Here is a 20,541-nt window from a genome sequence, read left to right on the forward strand (position 1 = left end):
AAAAGTTTTAAAAAAGAAAAAGATGAGGAGGAAAATTCTTCTGCGAATAAAAATGAAACAAAGAAAAATGAGTAAATATAATGTACTTTATGATGGATAAAGCCAGTCGGGAGGGTGGGGAAGGGAGATGTGTGGAAAAAAAAAAAATCTTGGATGGCCACATGAATGGCTACAGCAGCAGACCGTGTACGTGACGCCCTGGTCAGACATCTCTTCTGATTATCACAGTACCTGAAAGATGGAAGCTTTGCACAGATTTTGCATCACAGATTAAAGACAGAATTATTTAAATAGGTATCTGCTGCCATCCCAAATTTTCTGGAATACCGTGAGTAGTTTACTCCTATGTGCATGCTGCATGCATCCAAATCCATTGGCAGGGGGGACCCAAAAGAAGGGAGAGGTGCTGCCTGCACTAGTATCAAAATAAATGCTCATTCCCCATTTATTCTCCATGTGCTCTTTAAAAATTACGAACCACGATGTGATTAAAAACTGCTTAACAGGCAAGTTATTAAAAGCAGCCTAAATTCAGGCTTAAAAAACAGACACAAAGCCTACAAAGTCTGCCCCACTGCAAGAGGCACACGCAAACAGGCACCAAGTTTTATTCCAAGATTCTGTAGCTAAAATTAGAATACGGACACAAAAGCTGTAATAAAGCTTCTAAAAGAACAACCAAAGTTCCAGTATTCACTCTCGAATTTTCTAAGGGATCTAGTTAAAGATTAAAACTAATTCAAACTCTGCAGTCCCCTCCCCTCTCACACACACACCACCTTTTGCCACTCCTCATCTAGTCTGTGCGCTGCTCTCTTGTTTTTAATTGCTACAGGTATCTTGACAAACACTGGGCAAGCAAGGTCTGTAAGAGGAAGCTAAGAGTTGGCAGCTGTGTGGGGGAACGTTTTTGGACTCCAAGCAACCTATGCCATTAAAAGTGACACGGTTTTGTATTCTGCAGGCAAAGAGATGTCTGCAGTACTGCGAGAGGTATGTCCTCTTATTCTCTGCATTTTGTGGAGAGATGTTAGTTCAGCTTTCCGGTGTAGACAGGGCAAGGGCAATGTCTTACTTCTTGGCTAGCAACAAAATGCAGGATTGTTCTTTTCCCCAGTTCTTTCTCCCTATGTCTAATAAAAACGAACAAGCAGATTGGCTTCTTGTATTGAAGTCAAAACAAGCAAAATGTTAATTTGGAAATCTGCTGGCAGTTTAAAAGTTAAAATTAATACCTCACTAGTATCAGCAGGAGAGTACATCTCAGAGTTAGTGCTTCACGTCATCTGGAAGCACGGCTTTATCATTCACACTTGATTCAGCTTTTGAAGGTCATCTTACAGCTAAGAGAGCAATGTTTAAGCTTTTTAAATATAACCTTAAATCCCAAGACATAGTTGCACAGCAAATTAATAAACAGACACCAGCATAAAGTAGCATAACCAGATTGCACACAGGTCCCAATACCAACATTTTACAAATTGGCACGTTTTCCTGAAAAAATACAAGTCATTAGTCAGGTGCAATAAAAACAGCGGGGCTCTGAATTTGATATACAGCTGTGAGATTCCTGTTACTTTAAAGAGAAAATAAATACAGACAGCCCTGAACAGAGCCAAAGCCCCTGTGTCTACTCCAGGTAACGAAAGCTCTGCACCACCAAGAACACCAACGCTGCAATTCCTCTCTGACACCGCTATCAGTCATCAAACGCAGCAGATATGAGGGAAAACAAGGTAATCCACTTTCGCCCGTGATGCACAGCACAAGGCTGAGGAGGGGACAAGGCAGGCAACAAGAGGAGTTACGAAATGGGAGCAGGACTGTGCGCTTGGAAAGCAGAAGAAAACAGCGCAGGGAGAGATTCTTCAGATGAAGAGTCAAAACAAAAGAATACCCTAACAAAGATTAAAAGCAAGCGAGATGAAGAATAAATTGTCTTTGCTATAAATCAACCGCAGCAAACTACCATTCCTAAACTGGAAACCTACCCAACCTAAAACATTTTTAGTAGTGTCATTCCATAGTAAATCTGAATTTAAAGCAACAGAAGATGTTAAAGCTCCGTTTGTATTAACATTTTGCTCTTTGAAAAAAGTATTTAGAAAAGGCACTGTTAATAACTCAAATAGGAGTTACAAAAGCAACAGATTTCTAGATATGCCCGATCAGGTCACTGAAGGTAGAATTGAATCTTTCTTTTCAAGTTTTGGTGAAAATAAAAAGCGAGCCCAAAGGGTTACAATTACATTTGAACGCAACTGAAATTTGAAAATGCAGGGCTATAAACTCTTTATTTCAAAGACTTTCCGAGAAACACTGAAGCAGAAAATGAAAGTGAAAGCATAACGAAGCCATCACATTTATTCATTTTTCTGAGAGACAAACAGAAGCAGTGTAAAGCACTGAGTATATGCGAGACAACTAATATGCATCGATTAATTCATGTTCAAAAAGATGGGTAAGTGAATCTGTACGACCATTTTTACAGGGTGGGGAAAAGAGAAGAGGGAATCAAGTAGCTATTCCAGGATTAAAACTCAGTCTACCACTTACAGGCGATTGCACTTCCCATAGAGAAGACGTGAGTTAAGAGATGGATTATTTTTTTATTATTATTATGATTTTTTTTTTTAAACAGGCCACCCAGTCAATTCTTCCTTTACACTCAGAAGACTCAACTTGAGCAGGAGGAGGAAAGGTTTGGATCAGATGATCTCCTCCTCCTTTCCAATTTTAATTACTGTGTGATTAAAAATACCTCTAGGACTACCTCTCCAGTTTCCTCACAACTCGTCCCAATTTTCCACAGTTTATACAACTGTAAATGCCTGAGACTTGACTGGAGAGAGCACTTGTGATACACCATGCTTTTTTATCTTCAGAATAGCGTGCCTTAGCCTTACCGAAGCTACGTCTGCAAATAAAAATCAATTCGAAAGGAGGATAAGAAGCATCCAGCACGGCAGTAAACATCAAAAGTTACTAAAAACTCACTCAGGAATCACACCTCAGCGGCCAAACTCACGGCCAACGGCTTGAGTCGATTATTAAGGGAAAAATGAGGTAAAAAAGGGGGGAAAAAAAAGCCCCAAACAAACCAACCAACACTGGAGACGAATGCTGGTGGCAGGGACGCCAGCCCTACCTGGTTCCCGGTTGATTTCGATCTCGAAGAAGCACTGGGGCCGGTCCTGCACCCCCATGGCCGCGGGCAGCCCCGTCCTCGCCACCTGGACACAAAGAGGAGCCCGGGCAGCAGCCGCGCTCGGCCGGCTCCCCCCCGCCCGCCCCCGCCGAGTGGCACGATCGCCCCGCCGCTGCCGGGAACCCAGCCCCGGCGGGCACGGGGGGGCCGGCGGCGGGGCGCCGGGAGGAGGCCGGCGGGGGAAATTCACCCCGAGGAGAATGTATTCCTCTCACAAACAGCCGCGATGGGGGAAGGGGGCGGGGGGGGGAGCCCCGTCAGCGCTGCCCGCCCTGCCCTTCCCGCCCGCTCCCCGGGCCGGAGGGCAGCCGCGGCCTTACCTGGCAGCTCCGGCGCTTTGTTCCCTCGCCGCGCCCCCCTCAGCTCCCCCTACCCCCGCCGGCCCCCAGCGCCATTAAGCGCCGGACTCCGCGGCCCCTCCGCCCCGCCCCGGCACGGCACGGCGCGGCGCGGCGCCGCCCCGCCCCCCCGCCGCTCCCCGCCCCCCGCCGCCGCCGCCGGGCTTTCCCCGCCGCCCCTGAGGGGACGAGGAGGGCGGGCGGCTGGAGGAGGGCGGGCGGCTCGCCTCAGGGCCGGCTGCGGGGGCCGCCCCCCGCCGTGCCCTCGCCCCTGGGACGGGCAGGGCGAGCGGGAAGGCGCCTGGGCGAGGACGCAGCGTCCCGCCTGGCCGCCCTGAGCCCCCGCGCCGCCGTAGCCGTGCGGGGCCCGGGGCTGAGCCCCACCCCCGCTGCTTCACCCCCGCTCCTTCACCCCCGCTCCTTCACCCCCGCTCCTTCACCCCCGCTGCTTCACTCCCTTGAGTTCGAGAACCCTGAGCGGTTTACAGAGATGTCTCCCTCGGGAAGGAAAATGTGTTGGCGAGCGCCAAAAAAAACCACCCCAAAACACCCCAACCTCCCCCCCCCCCCCCCCAACCACAACCCCCTCAGAAAATTTTTCTGATTTTTTTCTGATTTTCTTTTCAGACGGCTCTGGTTCTCTGGCAGGAAAGCAAGGCCGCGGCGGGGGCCATCCGGCGGAGATCCTGGCCCTTGCCAAGCCTCAGCCCCCCGTAAACTCACCCAGCTGTGGCTTTGGACCCCAAGAAAAGTCAAACCGAAGAAATTTTAATTATTGCAGCAGGCCCTCGGGTATTTTTTTCCCGAGTTTGGGCTCTTGGACCATCCCAGAGTGTGGAAATGGTAACTTCAGCAACCACCGAAGTGTCAAACTGGACAGGAAGGAGTATTAAATCTATAAATCCTCGGCCTGCTACATCCTCAGGCCAAGTTACTTCACACCGAGGGTGTCCAGCAGCTTAAAGCAGCTTTTCCTGTAGCCCCTCATATTCATTTAATTTATGTAATTGCTCCTGTAACGGTGACTTTGTTCTCCTCCCTAGAGACGGGTTTTCTGGGAATGCGGAGGAAGGCAGCACCTCTAGCATGGCATACACCCCGCATACGCCGTGCCATCCCTACAGCCCGCACGGAGTCCCAGTTAAACCACAGCCTCACCGCTTGGTGCAAAAAAATGTCTTTTATTACTTCCAGAAAGAAGTTTTGTCGCTTTCTAAGCGGTGAGGACGCTCTTATTCAGGCCTCACCACCCGAGAAGCAAACCGTTTCTGAATGCTTTCCGTAAGTTGTACAAACCAGAACTCACTGCAGTAATTTTGCCTGGCAGCAGTATCTGCGGTTATGTCCTTGTCTGAGGAGAAATTCAGATGTCTTAGATTTAAAAAAAAAAAAAAAAAGTGCTGAGAATAAAGAGCAGCAAGACTGAAATCAAAGGATATTTTCGAAGTTAGGAAAGCAGCAGAGTAGGATTGTTTTAGATGTAATTTATCTACAGCTTTAATGGCTGCTGTCACTATAGTGTTTGAGCATCTCATGAAGTTTTAACAGCCAGCTTCTGTCATTCTTTATTATGTCTAACAACACATGATTGTCCCTAAGGAAGCCTGTCTTTGGAGTTGTCACATAGGTTTGCTGGTCCTTTGGGGATATTTGCATGGTAAGCTATCACACAACATGAAAAAAATGTAGCACAGCCTTGTCCTGAATTATTTAGCTGTGAAATGCTCTTATAAAGTAGAAGGATATTATTTGCCTCACTCTAAAATGGTAAACCGAGAAATAAAGCTATGAGAAATTAAGTGAGTTACAGTAAAAATTTCCACAATTAAAATTTGAAAACACATCTCCTTGATTTCCTTAATCCTCCCAAACAATAAATGTCATATATTTGGGGGTTTATGTTTTTTTTTTTTTTCCTCCTGAGCTGAAATAAACTACTAATTCCCTTTTAGCCGCAGTCTCTTCTGTTTTCAGAACATGAACTTGCTAAAGGCAGATGAGCAAAGAAATAACCAAAAACTCAAAAAAGACATGGAAATGTGCACGAAGAGCAAGTAGCAAAGATTGTGAGCAATAATAAAAAGTTAATTTCAAGCCCTGATTATTTTAATAAAGAAGCAAATTAGAAAGAAGTTCTGATCCCCTGGGAGATAAGCTTTTAAGATCATCTCTAGGACTAGAACTGATAAATATGCAGCTTGGTGGAAGAAAAACATACACACAAAAAAAAAAAGGTTTCCAAAGCACATCTGGGGCCAGTCTTTTGAAACGTGAAACATTTAGTTACAAATGAAGATTTTTCCTAGCATTCCTATCTGGGAGCTGCTGCAGATGCTGTTCTGGTAACATCCTGTGCCCATTGAAACCAGTGACAAAGTCCCCATTGATTTCAGGGACTGTGGACGTAGGCTGTTGGAGGGGGATTAAGGTCTGCGTGGCAAAGCAGTATAGTTATGAATAATTGCTTCTGTAGCATACGAGTTTTTGATAAGCCGTAAATTTGTGAAACGCCCCCTTTTATAGGCTCAAATTTTCCCGGCTGTGTTCCAAACCTATAGACAACTTTTGCATGCCCCAAGATCAGCGGACCCAACTTTATTTGACCTAAAATCAACTTCAGAGGTTTCTTAGCGGTACATTTTACACCCAAGAATTCCTGTTGACAAATCTTGGCTAAAAGTTGCATTCTTTTCTGAGATAAGAGCGTGTTTGGCTACAGGAGTTTGAAAAGTAGGAGGGTGCAAAAGCCAGTGCTGAACAGTTATGCAACCTATGCGCACATCAGGGTAAAACGGCTTAAATTAGGACACAGTCTGTATTTTCCAAAGTGTCTTTGGTTGCCCTAATAATTGTTAGTCTACATGCGGCCATGAAAGCTCCAACTAACCAGCTTTTGTTTGGGTCTTTATAGAGGCTTTTCCTTATCTCTTCGCAAATTCCATACATAGAACCCGAGTCTGAAATCAAAAACAAGCTTTTTTTTGTCAGCAACACATTGGTGGCCAGTTCTTTCTCATGCTTTTTTAGATGTTGCCGTTGCAGTTACATTTTATTTCTCAACTGCAATACTATACAGGGCCTAGCCTCTGACAAACCTCTGGTCTGCTGCTCGTGTGCTGAATGTTTTCTTACCTAATTTGTGATTTGCACGCACATTAGTTAGGTCCGTGCTGGGACCAGGGCGGTTTAACATCTGCATCAATGACGTAGTGGGATCGAGTGCACCCTCAGCAAGTTCGCAGACGACACCAAGCTGAGTGGTGTGGTTGACACGCCAGAAGGACGAGATGGCATCCAGAGGGACCTGGGCAAGGTGGAGAGGTGGGGCTGTGTGACCCTCATGAGGTTCAACAAGGCCAAGGGCAAGGTGCTGCACCTGGGACGGGGCAACCCCCGGTATCAGCACAGGCTGGGGGATGAAGGGATGGAGAGCAGCCCTGCCGAGAAGGACTCAGGGTGCTGGGGGATGAAAAGCTGGACATGAGCCGGCAATGTGCGCTGGCAGCCCAGAAAGCCAACCCCATCCTGGGCTGCATCCCCAGCAGCGTGGCCAGCGGGGCGAGGGAGGGGATTCTGCCCCTCTGCTCCGCTCTGGGCAGACCCCCCCTGCAGCCCTGCGCCCAGCTCTGGGCCCTCAGCACAAGGACACAGAGCTGCTGGAGCGGGGCCGGGGGAGGCCACAGAAATGATCCGAGGGCCGGAGCCCCTCTGCTGCGGGGCCGGGCTGGGGGAGCTGGGGGTGCTCAGCCTGGAGAGGAGGGGGCTGCGGGGAGGCCTGAGTGCGGCCTGGCAGGGCTGAGAGGGGCTGCAGGAAGGGGGGGGGCAAGCTTGTTAGCAAGGCCTGCTGTGACAGGACAAGGAGTGATGGATTTAAACTAAAGGAGGGTAGATTTAGACTGGATGTAAGGAAGAAATGTTTTACAGTGAGGGTGGTGAGGCGCTGGCCCAGGTTGCCCAGAGAGGCGGTGGAGGCCCCATCCCTGGCACCATCCCAGGCCAGGCTGGACGGGGCTGTGAGCACCCTGGGCTGGTTAAAGCTGTCCCTGGCACTGCAGGGGCTGGGCTGGGTGGGCTCTGAAGGGCCCTTCCAGCCCAAACCATTCTGTGATTCTGTGATTCTATGATAAGGCGGAGGACGAATTTTCAACATAGCTTTTCATTATCTGGGGTGTTTTGGGGGGGGGGGGGGGGGGGCGGTGCTCAAAATACTTCCGTGAGACAAATTCACGCCTGCTTATTCCAGAACTCGCTCTGTAGCCGCTCTGCGCAGATTCTCATCTGGTGCGAACGGATGCGAAGTGTTGACACCAGCAGAAGCAGTGACTCAGGGCTGTTCACGGCGGTCATCAAAGTTTTGAACATTGAGAGACGGTGGATAAAAGAGCCAGAAAATTCTACAGTTAAATTTAAAAACTTGTGTTACTGAAGGACAGACGAGCACCTGAAGTGTTTCCTTCAGTCATTCGGTCATGTAAAACCACTTCTTCGGTATTCTTTCTGAAGAATAAATATCGCAGACCAGAATAACCCAAAAAGGGCTTTAATTATGAAAAGCCTCACTGCTGAGCAAACAAGAAGTTACAAGCGAACAGCCGACAGGCAGTTCTCTCTTAAGCAAACTTAAACAGTGCAAAGGTGCTTAATTAAAAAATACCCATCTTAGCATTTGAGTGCGGAGTTTAGCGTGTTAAAGGGAAGTAAATAGCTTGGGGATAAGTAATAAACAGTAAAATCTGTCAGCTCCAGGCTGCTGATCAAAATCCATACCATGGGAGTAACATCTGACATTTTTCCACATGTTGAATGCCAAGATGTTGAAGTCTTGCACATGGCTAGCAAGAAGCTCCTGTCCACGTTACCAAAAATATTAAAACTCTGGGCTTTTATAGAGCCTTGGAAGAAGTTCACAGTACCTGTTTTGACAGGACTGAGTAAACTGGGAACTAGAGGACATAGAGAGGAGGACGTTCCAAGCGCAGCAGGAGATCTGGGGGCTTGGGCAGGTAGGTTATCACCACTAGATTTCCCTCTCCTTTGCTCCCTCACAAACCCTTAGGGCACTACACAGCTGTCCCATAGCTGGGATTCATGTCTCAAGCAAAACTTTGGTCATAGGCCTTGCTTCTGCTGAAAAGAAGCATTGATGTGGGGACGCACACATCCTGGGACGGGCTGTAGGGATGTTTGTAACCTCACGCATCCGAACACTCCCTGCGGTTCTCTTCATTCACGCTTCCCTTTCCCCAGGGATTTCCTGTGGACCATAACCCAGTTAATGCCTGAACTGTTAACACACTTCCTAAAGGACTGCTGAGCTTTCCCCCATCCTGCCCTAAAGCTTTAGGGGTGTTTCCACCCTGGCCCGAGCAGGTGGAGCCATCTGCTATCCAGGCAGTAAACGGAATTTGTTAATGACCGCCCCAGCGTGATAGAAATACAAGCAAACCATTAATCCGTTATGTGGTAAATTGCTTAATGGGGCAGGGTATATTCCTGCACGTATAGCTTCTTTAGGCCCTGACACCCCTATTTCATGTGAACTGGCATATAGGACTTTAAATGAACACGATGTTTGCCAATTATTCCCAGCAGTTTGCTGAGACTAGAAATAACGTCAGGCAGTTGCTGAGGGGCAGGGCAGATTTGGGAGACTTGAGGTCTCCTCCTCCAGCTGCCTGTGCTCTCCCTGGCTAAGCAAACAGCCTCAGTCCCTCTGGCTGACAGGGCATAAATCTCCACAGTGCCAACATCTCATCCAGAAACCATTCGAAAGCAAATGCTGTCAAGAAACCTGAATACGAGTGAGTTCAGAAGCTGGAACATCATTTAATGTAGTTTTCTGGATAATTCTCCCAGCTGCTCCACACTGATTCCTACCTCCACAATCCTCCCATCTACCCAGCTGCTTATTTGCTCCCCTTCATCAGTATCTGAGTTCTCCCTAAATATTTTTACAACGATATCTCCATTTCGCTCTCCTTTCACTGCTTGCAGAGAAAGAGGTTGATGATTTTATATTTCCTTAACCGGTAGATGCCAGATGTCTGACGCGTGGGTTGGTGTATTGTGTAGGTCTCAAGACCACATTTAGCCTGATCCAAACCCCAATGCAATTAATTTCTTTTTTACGTTTACTTCAGGGGGTTTTAACTCAGGGCTACTGAAAGAAAATGAAGTCTTGCTGGTAATCAAAACTATTCTTTATCCAAAGGGTGGCTGCCTACTTCATATCAGACTTGATTTACCCATTCAATAATACTTAAATTAGGTCAGAAAAAAGAGATTTTTTTTATACTTCATAAAATTAGCCAGTGAAATGGGTAGATGTGGCACTTCAGGACATGGTTTAGTCTAGTCTACCCTTGATTGGTTTAGAGTGGACTTGGTAATGTTAGGTTAATGGTTGGACTGGATGATCTTAAAGGTCTTTTCCAACCTAAACAATTCGATGATTCTATGATTCTATGAAAGTCGGTGCCACAGGAAGGTGCAGTGGTTAATGAGATGATGTCTGGTTTTGTGTGTGGAGCCTTGCGTGGAAACCAATGAGTGGGCCACGCTACATAAGAGCAACACAAGTGAGTTTTTACCCTCACAATAAAATTAGATTCTTTGTCTTACCGTGTTCTTGCATTCTCCCTTCTGTTTCTCTGGGCCTGTTGTCTTTTGTCGTGCATTAAATTATGAGCTCTTGGAATGGATGACAACAAAGTTCTTTTGGTAGGTACTTTGACAGCCTGTACTCGTCTTATGTCAGTAAAAGAAGGAAGGCAATTTTGCCTAAAAGCCTACCCCTATTCAGAAGTGACAGAGGTAGGGCTTAGAAACAAAAAAAGGTACTGAACAAGTGGGAAAAAAAGGGAAAAATCTTACATACTGCTGAAGGCAGCTAACCGACCCTGTAGGAAGCTTGGTATGAAATGTAATATCCCCAGGATCGCTCTGATTCGAACTAATATGTAATTAATAGCTTTTTGAGGGGAATATGGCATAATGATTCCTTTCCCCTAGGTTTTTTTTTTCTTTCTTTTTTTCTCTAAAGCTTAGTTTACCTTTCTGCCTTTGCATTAAAGACGTATAAACCCCAGCTCAATGTTCTCACTAAGCACCATCTGAGAACGCTCTGTCACGCAGCACAATATGCTTGAAACGCCTGAAACAGAGTCTGCTTGGGTACTTCAGAGCTTGTTAGTTTGAGCTCAGACAGTTTGGACGTTTCTGCACCACGCTCACCAGCACTGGGGATCGCAGGAGGGTTTGTTGATTCAGCTGCGGTCTCAACGTACGTGGCCAGCAGAGGTGCAGGGCAGTGCCCGTGTTGGGGACCGTGGAGCAGAGAGGTCAAAGTAGCTCTGCAGACCAGTCTGCTGCCAGCAGAGATTCATCAGAAACAATTTGCTGTGCTGAGCTAGAAATGACTTCACGTAGCGCCGGTGGGACCCCTTGTCACTGCCCTCCCAAAGTCACTCTTTCCAGGAGTGTGACATGTGGCACAGAGATGCTTGAGCTGGTTCCAGGCAAAACCGGCTGAGCTCTGGCAGGGGTTTCCTAGCCCAGGCTCAGCAGCGTTTCAAGGCAACTGCATCGCTCCTAGACCCAAATTGGCCCCGGAACAAGTGCAGCTCCATTTGTATGCACTGCCGTTCCTCAAGCAGTAAATCATATTGAAACCAAGCTGACTCCGCACAAAGCCATCTCAGGTGCATCTAAATCCAGACAGCTGGCAGTGCTTTAGAAATAGAGTTCAAGTCACAACGCAAAGGTAACTGGGTGAAATGTAGTGGTCTTCACGATCTAGGAGGTCAGACTAGTTGATCATAGAATCATAGAATCATAGAAAAGACCTTTAAGATCATCCAGTCCAACCATTCACCTAACACTACCAAGTCCACCACTAAACCAATTAAGGGGAGAGTAGCAATATCATGTTTCCTGGCTTGGGGGCTGGATTATTTTTAATGAAAGTAAAAACTAGGAATCATTAAGGTTGGAAAGGATCTCTAAGATCATCAGTCCAACCATCAACCCAACACCCCCATGCCCACTAAACCATGGCCCAAAGTGCCACCTCTGCCCCTTTTTTCATAGAATCATAGAATCATAGAATCATAGAATCGTCTAGGTTGGAAAAGACCTTTAAGATCATCCAGTCCAACCATTAACCTACACTACCAAGCCCACCTAAACCAATCAAGGGCAGACTAGACTAAACCATATCCCGAAGTGCCACATCTACCCATTTTTTGAACCCCTCCAGGGATGGGGACTCCCCCACCTCTCTGGGCAGCCTGTTCCAATGCCTGACTACCCTGTCCGTGAAGAAATTTTTCGTAATATCCAATCTAAATACAGCACTTTGTTCTGGAATCTGCAGCTGAGGCTCCAAAGCAGAGTGGTGGTGATAACAAGAACAGCGCCAATAAGGAAAAAAGCTGAGAGGTTGGCAGAACCATGGCTGCAGCGAGGCGGGTAATTCCCAATAGACCAGGGTAGGCAAAAGGGAACAGTTACCTGCCCCTGAAACTGGGGGAAAAAGGGAGAATCTGGTAACAAAAGAGGACGCAGAGAAATTCTGGCTTGCAGATACTGGCAGAATCGTTGGGATGAGGGAGAGGGACGGATTCGCGCAGGGAGTTCCTGCAAAGAAGTGGGAGGTTTCTATAGGAGGAACTTGCTGGGGAAAGAAGGATTGCCAGAAGTCCTCGATTGGCACAGAGAGTTGAGAGCAGTATATTAATAAAATATGCAGTGCCTCCTGGTAACAGCCTTAGTAATAACCATCAAGATACATGTTAATGTTGATATAAATAAAGCTATGTGCAATTATGTTCAGCTAAGGTCAGGAAGATATTCTTTTTCTGGATTGAACAACGAAGTGCACTGTGTGCGCTTACAGCCAGAGGAGGTTGGAAGGGGAGGATTTATATTGACTTCTGAAAGATTCGACACTGACCACTGCCAGAGACAGGATACTACATCGATCTGTTTGGGAATGACAATTTCTCTTTTCTGCAACAACCGCAAAATATTTGTGCTGGGAGTCCAGAAGCTTTGGCTTCACTTAATTTGATACTAAAAGATCTTGGTGGACAGAGATATATAAAACTGCCAGCATGATCTAGTGAGAATCTTGTTTATGCCTCCGCATAGGAAGAGTTTGTCTTATGATAGGGCAGGAGCTTCAAGTAAAACCTGAACATAAACATATAAATAAAATGGTTTGGTATCTACTTTAGGCTCTAAATTCTAGCTCCCAAAATATAAATCAAATGGCTTGCTATTTGCTCTCACTCCCACTTGAAATGCAGGCTAGAACGCCAAAGGTTTGTTCTAGTTTAGCGGCATGCTAATAATTGCAGATATACCATCAATTGTGCTGGCATATGCATTTCATGGATTGCAATTGTTGCTATAAACAAATGGTCATTGCTTGGGATTTAAAATATACTGTAATTGCTCTTTTAACATTGAACCTCGGTGATATAAAGAGGGTAATTGTGGCATCTTTCATTTCGATCAGTTTAAAATACAGGGGCAAGGGCAGTTTTTCAGTGAAGACAGAGAAACAGGAGAATGCTTCAAGTCAGGGAGCAGCTGGCCTCCAGCCCTGCTCGCCTTACAGTGCGCAACAAAGCTTCCCTCCCAGCGCGAGAAATTAGGGCTGGCCACATGTGAAACCACACAGAGATCTCCAAAATGGAGCCTTCAAGTTTCTGCACATAAATCAAGACTTCTCGTGGTATAACCAGAGTGGATTTGCTGGCAGGGGGGGTACAGAAAGAGAAGAGGAGAAGGCTGTTGATCCCAATGCCAAGTTTGCAGGATGGGAGCATGGGCGAGGCTGCCAACCCCATCCCACTCCATGGCTCCAGCTGCAGCGAAAGTACAGGCAGAGATCTCCCCCAGCACTAAACTTTCCATCGCTCGGCCTAGGTTTTACGTGAGTATAGAGCCTTTGCCCTATATCCTTTGTTCCGATACATTTAAGTAGCCATCCTTCTAACTTTATGCACTGAACGCTCATCTCATAGTAAGGTTCCCTCAACCAAGTGAGCCCATCTGTTGACTCGCTGCCTTTCATGGTCCCAACCTTCTCCTGCTCTACCTATGGCATTTATCTGACCCTGAATAAACAACCTAAACCAGCAGAAAACTGCCCCAACCAAAAAAAAAAACCAGAAAAAAACCCCCAAACAAACCCACAAACATAAGACCCCCTCCAAACGGATATTTTTTTGCTGATCTAATGAGCTGGGAGTGAAGGAGGAGAGAGCAGGAGCTCCACTTTTGGCAGCAGCAAGCTGCTAGGGGCTCAGGAATTTCACAGCACTTCACCTATAGGTCTGTCAGGTAGGTTAAGCAGGATGAACGCAAACCACAGAGGTGTCATCTAGGTGAGGTATTCTGTACCTACAGCTTGGCAAAGGTATCCTGATTGACTTGCGTGCGTCTGTCAGTCAAACAAAAAGAAATGTTGCTGTTCTGACGGAGGATTATAGATCAGCTGGGAAATCAGCTGTGCTACACTCTATTAGTTTTAGTCCTGGTGCTCAAATCTGTCAAGTATTTATTTATCTGGGGTAACTGCCTGGCCTTTGTGAGAGTAATAAAGAATAACTAAGCTTTTTACTGTCACAACAGTAATGAAGTATTAACGGTGAATTAAGGAACAGAATGAGAGAAGATCCAGCCGTGCAGCCATCGCTGCCAGTAAGTGTCGAACTAGATAGTCAGATGTGGAAGTGTTAATGTGGCTGGGGAAATGCAGGAGTGATATAATCACACAGTGTCTCTAAACATAACTCAAGATCAATAAAAACACTGGCTGCATAGATTCTGAGGGTGGATTCAGAAGCTTTAAGACTACAAAAGCCTAATTTCCTGATCACCTGTACCCTTAGCATCCTGCTTGTATGTCCTAAAAATGCTTCCCTATCTTCCTGTGCCAGTGGTTGCACTGCCTTCCTGAAAGCACGTACGTGTATTCTAGGAGAAGAAACATTTAACTGCATCAAGCATGGAGTAGAAAGGAGAAAAAAAAAAAAAAGCCTTTACAAGCAAGAAAACTGTAACTCATAATTGTTTAATAAATGTTCAATTTATAATGGAAAGCCACAAAAAAAATCTATAAATCTAGTTGTTATAAGCTAATCTAGAAACAGCTGTAAACCTATATTCCTGGGCTTTTAGATCTTGGCTGCACTAGAAAATGTTTCTTCCACGTTCTGTAAAGTTGAGCTTCAGTGCTACTGGCCAGCATCTGCAGAGCTGGCCAAATCAAGGTCCACACAGTAGAAAAAGGATTTGAACATAATTTCTGACCTAAGCATTGGATACACTCAGGTCTGGTTAAAACATATGAGCCAAGGAAAATCATCGGGAAATTTTGTTAGAGGGGATTTAATCACATCTCGCAAACACGGCCACCTTTTCTCCTGTGTGCCCTTCTGGCATTGACAAGATGCAGCTGAGTCAAATTCTCCTGGCACTATAAATGGGAACAAACTGTGTCCCCTAATTCTCAGTGAAAACAATTCACTCCTTGAAACAAAACTGTGTCTCTGCCTTCATTTTCTTCGTATTTTCCCCTCTGCTAGAGCACTACATCAATCATTTTCCTTCACTGAAGGCAACCTCTGCTGTTGACTTATCTCGAACAACTGGAGGATGAACTCGCTGTCAGAAAACACCTTCTGATGTTTGCCTTGACTGAACTGTCACTGACCCATCGCATGAACTCACTCACACCCTCTCTCTACACTGTTTTTTTTTTTTTTTATGTTGTCCTGCTTACAGGGAACTGAAGGGGAAAACCATAAAAATAATGAGCACATAAGCAACGCTGCTGGGGAGCAAACAGCTCAGAGGAAGAGCAGTGAAAAACCCTACAGAGCAGAGGAAGTCTCCTGAGACAAAGGCAAAGATTTAGGGCAGCCAGACAGTAATTGCAGTGCTTGCAGAAGTCGGTGGGCATGCACCGCATTATTTACCACAAAGGTGTTCAGTTGACGCAGCCCGTCCTCTATTCCTTAGGCCGGTGATTTGCTTTTGTTTTGTTCTCTCCCTATTTGATCACACTTTCCAAATAATTTTTCCACTGCTTTGGCCTCTCGTTTGCAGTTTTATAGGCTGTTACAAGCACTGTTCATATCTGATGTTCTGCAACTGAGACAAGTTAGTTCATTTGGAGTGGTCATAACAGGAGTGCTGTAGTTCCACAGTGTCGGGGTTCAGCCCAGGCAGCAGCTCAGCACCACGCAGCCGCTCGCTCGCTGCCCCTGCCCCGGTGGCATGGGGGAGAGAATCGGAGGAGTGAGAGTGAGAAACACTCCTGGGGTGAGAGAAGAACAGTTTAATAATTGAAATAAAGTAAAATGGTAATGATAATAATAACAATATAATAATGATAATAATAACAATAATAATACACAAAACAAGTGATGCACAATGCAATTGCTCACCACCCGCCGACCGATACCCAGCCTGTCCCCGAGCAGCGATCGCTGCTCCCCAGCCAACCCCCCCCAGTTTCTATACTGCCCATGACACCATATGGTATGGAATGGCCCTTTGGCCAGTTTGGATCAACTGTTCTGGCTGTGCCCCCTCCCAGCTCCTTGTGCCCCTGGCAGAGCATGGGAAGCTGAAAAGTCCTTGACTGGCATAAGCAGTGCTGAGCAACAACTAAACCGTCAGTGTGTTATCAGCATTCTTCTCATCCTAAATCCAAACCACAGCACTATGCCTGCTACTAGGAAGAAAACTAACTCTATCCCAGCCGAAACTAGGACACACATCTGGATAAGCTTTACCCTAGAAGGCAAGCTTCTAGGACAAACAATATTAATGAGCATCGGCATCATTTGCTGAGGGCAGGGAAATGTGGGCTTTTCAGAGGAAGGCTGAGAAAACAAAATTGAAACCTCTTCTGAGCCTGGCTCCCCAACTTCTGGGATTTGTATAAATGCGAGTGCATGGTCATTTTCTACATTCTTCCCTGCTTAATACCCACAAAATATCCTCCTGTTTGGCCAGGATTTATTCTGCAGCATGCGGGTGATGTGTGGGTATCACTCAGGAAGTAGCCCTCTTGAGCAGACTACGCGGATGTCTTCACTGATGCGGAAGCGCGACGTGAAGGTTTCACTCTCCGTTCATATTCAGATTTTGGGTTGCAGAAGCAAGTTTTGGCAGAAAAGATACAGTGGAATATCGATGTGGAATAACGCTATTTTTGCAGGAAACCAAGAGACCGGTATAGTTTCTGTACTCAAGTGATTTTTTCCCAAGAAAATCTCTTTGTGAGTGGTTTAACCCGTGGTATCTCATTGTTCAGGGAATATTCCTCACGCATTCTTTTGCGTGGCTTCATTAAGACAAGTCAATCCGTAAACTTGATGCAAGGCTGCTCCTTTTCCCCATCAGCAAAGGCAGTAACTGGGTAGCAGTGACTCACCTTCTCCTGATGCACCACTCCCAGTGTACATCTGTGAAACTACCATCGCCAGATCCTCATCTCCTGAGCCCAGCCCCAAATAAACCTCAAATTGAATTAAAATCTATAAGATTTTTAAAGTAAAGAAGGTTGGGGTGCTTTTCTTTTATGCTTTTAAGGATTCATGGGTTTTGCTCTGCTCTCCCATTGTGAGATCTAGAAATTACCTTTGTTTTAGAAAGCAAGCTGGGATTTCCCCAGGTTTCCCATTATTCCAGAATTTTGAACCTTAAAACCTAATATATTTCACAGGTCACGGTAAAATTGATGATCATAGTGCTCAAAATAAGCTATGTAAGCTCTTTTCTTCTCTCGAAACACCAGAACAACTGTGTAATTTTCAGACCAACTCTCACGTAACTGGAAGGGAGAGGAAAAATCAAATGACTGTTTGACAGAATGGATCTTTCTGATAAGGGCCGCCTGAGATTTAGGTTTTATAGACTGAAATGGATTGCGCTGCGTCGACAACATGCAGGTTGGGATGAGGGCTGGGCTGGAAAGGGATGCTGCTGGAGGGAAGGCAGTCTATTCACCTCTCATCCCTGCCACCCCCGTAAATTCTGCCTGGGGATGTATGTGCAGGCAGCGTAGCTCGCTAAATGTGTTGTACTACCCCTCACGGTAAAGCACACAGATGCTTTTTATAGGCAAGTGCTCCAGGGACACTCGGAAGCTGCTCTTTTCTCTGTCTCATCAGTGAAGGCCTGTAGGTGCCTGCAAATGGATGTGTGCCCGAAACCTGTAGGCGTGCTTGGGACAGGTTTAATCCAGCTACGCAGGGTACGAGAGTGTCGTGGTTTAACCCCAGCCAGCAGCTCAGCACCACGCAGCCGCTCGCTCCCCCTTACCCCGGTGGGATGGGGGAGAGAATCGGAGGAGTGAGAGTGAGAAACACTCCTGGGGTGAGAGAAGAACAGTTTAAGAATTGAAATAAAGTAAAATGGTAATGATAATAACAACAAGATAATAATGATAACAATATACGAAGCAAGTGATGCACAATGCAATTGCTCACCACCTGCCGACCGATACCCAGCCCGTCCCTGAGCAGCGATCGCTGCTCCCCGGCCAACCCCCCCAGTTTCTATACTGCCCATGATGCCATATGGTATGGAATAGCCCTTGGGGCAGTTTGGGTCAGCTGGCCTGGCTGTGCCCCCTCCCAGCTCCTTGTGCCCCTGGCAGAGCATGGGAAGCTGAAAAGTCCTTGACTGGCATAAGCAGTACTGAGCAACAACTAAACCGTCAGTGTGTTATCAGCATTCTTCTCATCCTAAATCCAAACCACAGCACTATGCCTGCTACTAGGGAGAAAATTAACTCTATCCCAGCCGAAATCAGGACAGAGAGTAAAGGTGGTTTGGTGGCACAGCCTTTTCGTGTGATACGGCAACCAGAGGATACACCCAGAGTCCCTTCCCTGGTGGGTTTACGTGGTCTGTACCGAAGGCAACGTTACTCTGTTCCCAGGGTAAACTACAGCTCTCTTGGCAGAGACACACTTCACCTCTGCGTGTTGCAATCCAGCCTCTAATTGCCATGAAGCCACACTGCGGGTATGCGCCGAATGCCCCGACATGCTCTCAACGCTGTGCATCTGGTGACGTGTGCTCTTTGACAGGAGGAAGAGGTGACATCTCAGACGTTGCATCCCTTGGGACTGAATGCAGACACAGGGGTGTGAAGCAGGGGTGGGGCGTGCAGTAACACCACTGCTACTCTTTCGCTGGATGCGCAGGGTGCGCTACACCAAGGTAGTACCAGCGTAGGTGCCACAGTCCCTCTTCCTGTGTTAAACCTGTCCCTAGGATTCATTGAACAGTGGCGTATAAGAAGGGATGTTAGCTCTGACGTTCCTAGCTGCTGCTGTCAGACTTAAATTCCCCCTGTAATTATAACTGGCCACTTTTGATATCTTTCTTTTTAATTTGCAGTTCAGCATTCCTGTGTGTTCAGCACAACTGTGCTACAAGCAGGTTGTATTTATGTGGTGGATGATGTTATTTCTCTAAAGAGCTAATCCTAGAGGTCCTCAGGGGAAAAAAGTTCTTTGAACATTACAAAACTGCGTATTTGCCTACTGCTAATTAGGCAAATATAACCTCCAGTTTGAGTCTTCTTGGAGATGGGGAAGAAGAAAAATACCCTGAAAGCAGGCGGGAAAGGGTTAACAAATGAAACACAGGCTGTGTAATTGAAATATTCTTTCTGGCTGGGAGAGGGTAGGCAAAAGCGCTCATCAAGCACAGAGCCTCTTTATCTGCTCTCTGACAGTGCCACAGGGGACAGCGAGATGCCTGCAAACCAAGGTCATTGCCTCCCTCTTTGAAGTAAGGCATTACTACAGGCAGGCACAGAAGTAAAAGCTGGACCTGCAACACAGCCAAACCCATCGAGTGACACAAGGCAGGCAAAAAAGCATGGAAAAAGGCAGAAGTATCAGCACCCAAATCCTCAGATACTGAGAGCTAAAAGGGGTCAGGAAATTATCCAGTCTGACCTCATTTGTGATTGGATTTTTTCCCCAATTACCTCTCCAAGGATCTAATAACTTGTCATTTAAAGGGGAACTAGAAGTCAGTAACCTATGGATGGTAGGTAAATTAAAACTCCCCCTTTTTGAGCTGGGAATCAGAGGGAAAAAATAAACACTTTTTAGGATAAAATCCTGCAAAGAATTATGCACGTACTCACCCAAGGGACTAGATGGGCGTAGACCAACCAGTAAAGAGGGCCAGACACTGGCGTGAACACTTGTCCGTGGGTGTCTACGCTGTTCAGTTGTTGGCATTGCTCTTGGTACGGTGTTGGCTTCTGCTGACTGACTGTCGTGGTTCAGCCCCAGCCAGCAGCTCAGCACCACGCAGCCGCTCGCTCACTGCCCCTGCCCCGGTGGGATGGGGGAGAGAATCGGAGGAGTGAGAGTGAGAAACACTCCTGGGGTGAGATAAGAACAGTTTAAGAATTGAAATAAAGTAAAATGGTAATGATAATAATAACAATACAATAATGATAATAATAATAATAGTATACAAAGCAAGTGATGCACAATGCAATTGCTCACCACCCGCCGACCGATACCCAGCCCGTCCCCAAGCAGCGATCGCTGCTCCCCGGCCAACCCCCCCAGTTTCTATACTGCCCATGAGGCCGTGTGGTATGGAATAGCCCTTCGGCCAGTTTGGGTCAACTGTTCTGGCTGTGCCCCCTCCCAGCTTCTTGTGCCCCTGGCAGAGCATGGGAAGCTGAAAAGTCCTTGACTGGCATAAGCAGTACTGAGCAACAACTAAACCATCGGCGTGTTATCAGCATTCTTCTCATCCTAAATCCAAAACACAGCACTATGCCAGCTACTACAAAGAAAACTAACTCTATCCCAGCCAAAATCAGGACACTGACCCAGGCGTGGTCTGAGAAGGTCACAGGCCAGCAGCTCTTCCAGGCCAGCAGAAGGAAGAAGCCACCCTGTCCTGGGGAAGAAGAACAGGAGCAGAGCT

At 46.6% G+C, this 20,541-nt stretch overlaps 1 protein-coding gene across 1 annotated transcript in view; it reads right to left on the bottom strand.

Annotated features, from left to right (window-relative positions):
• NKTR (natural killer cell triggering receptor) overlaps positions 1-3,206 on the bottom strand; it is a 46,046-nt gene extending 42,840 nt beyond the window's left edge. The window contains exon 1 of the mRNA XM_075705631.1: positions 3,149-3,206. Coding sequence (XP_075561746.1) covers positions 3,149-3,206 — 58 coding nt within the window. The remainder of the gene's footprint in view (positions 1-3,148) is intronic.
• Between the last annotated feature and the right edge of the window lie 17,335 nt (positions 3,207-20,541).

This window comes from Pelecanus crispus, chromosome 2 (assembly GCF_030463565.1).
Source record: "Pelecanus crispus isolate bPelCri1 chromosome 2, bPelCri1.pri, whole genome shotgun sequence".
NCBI classification, from domain to species: domain Eukaryota; kingdom Metazoa; phylum Chordata; class Aves; order Pelecaniformes; family Pelecanidae; genus Pelecanus; species Pelecanus crispus.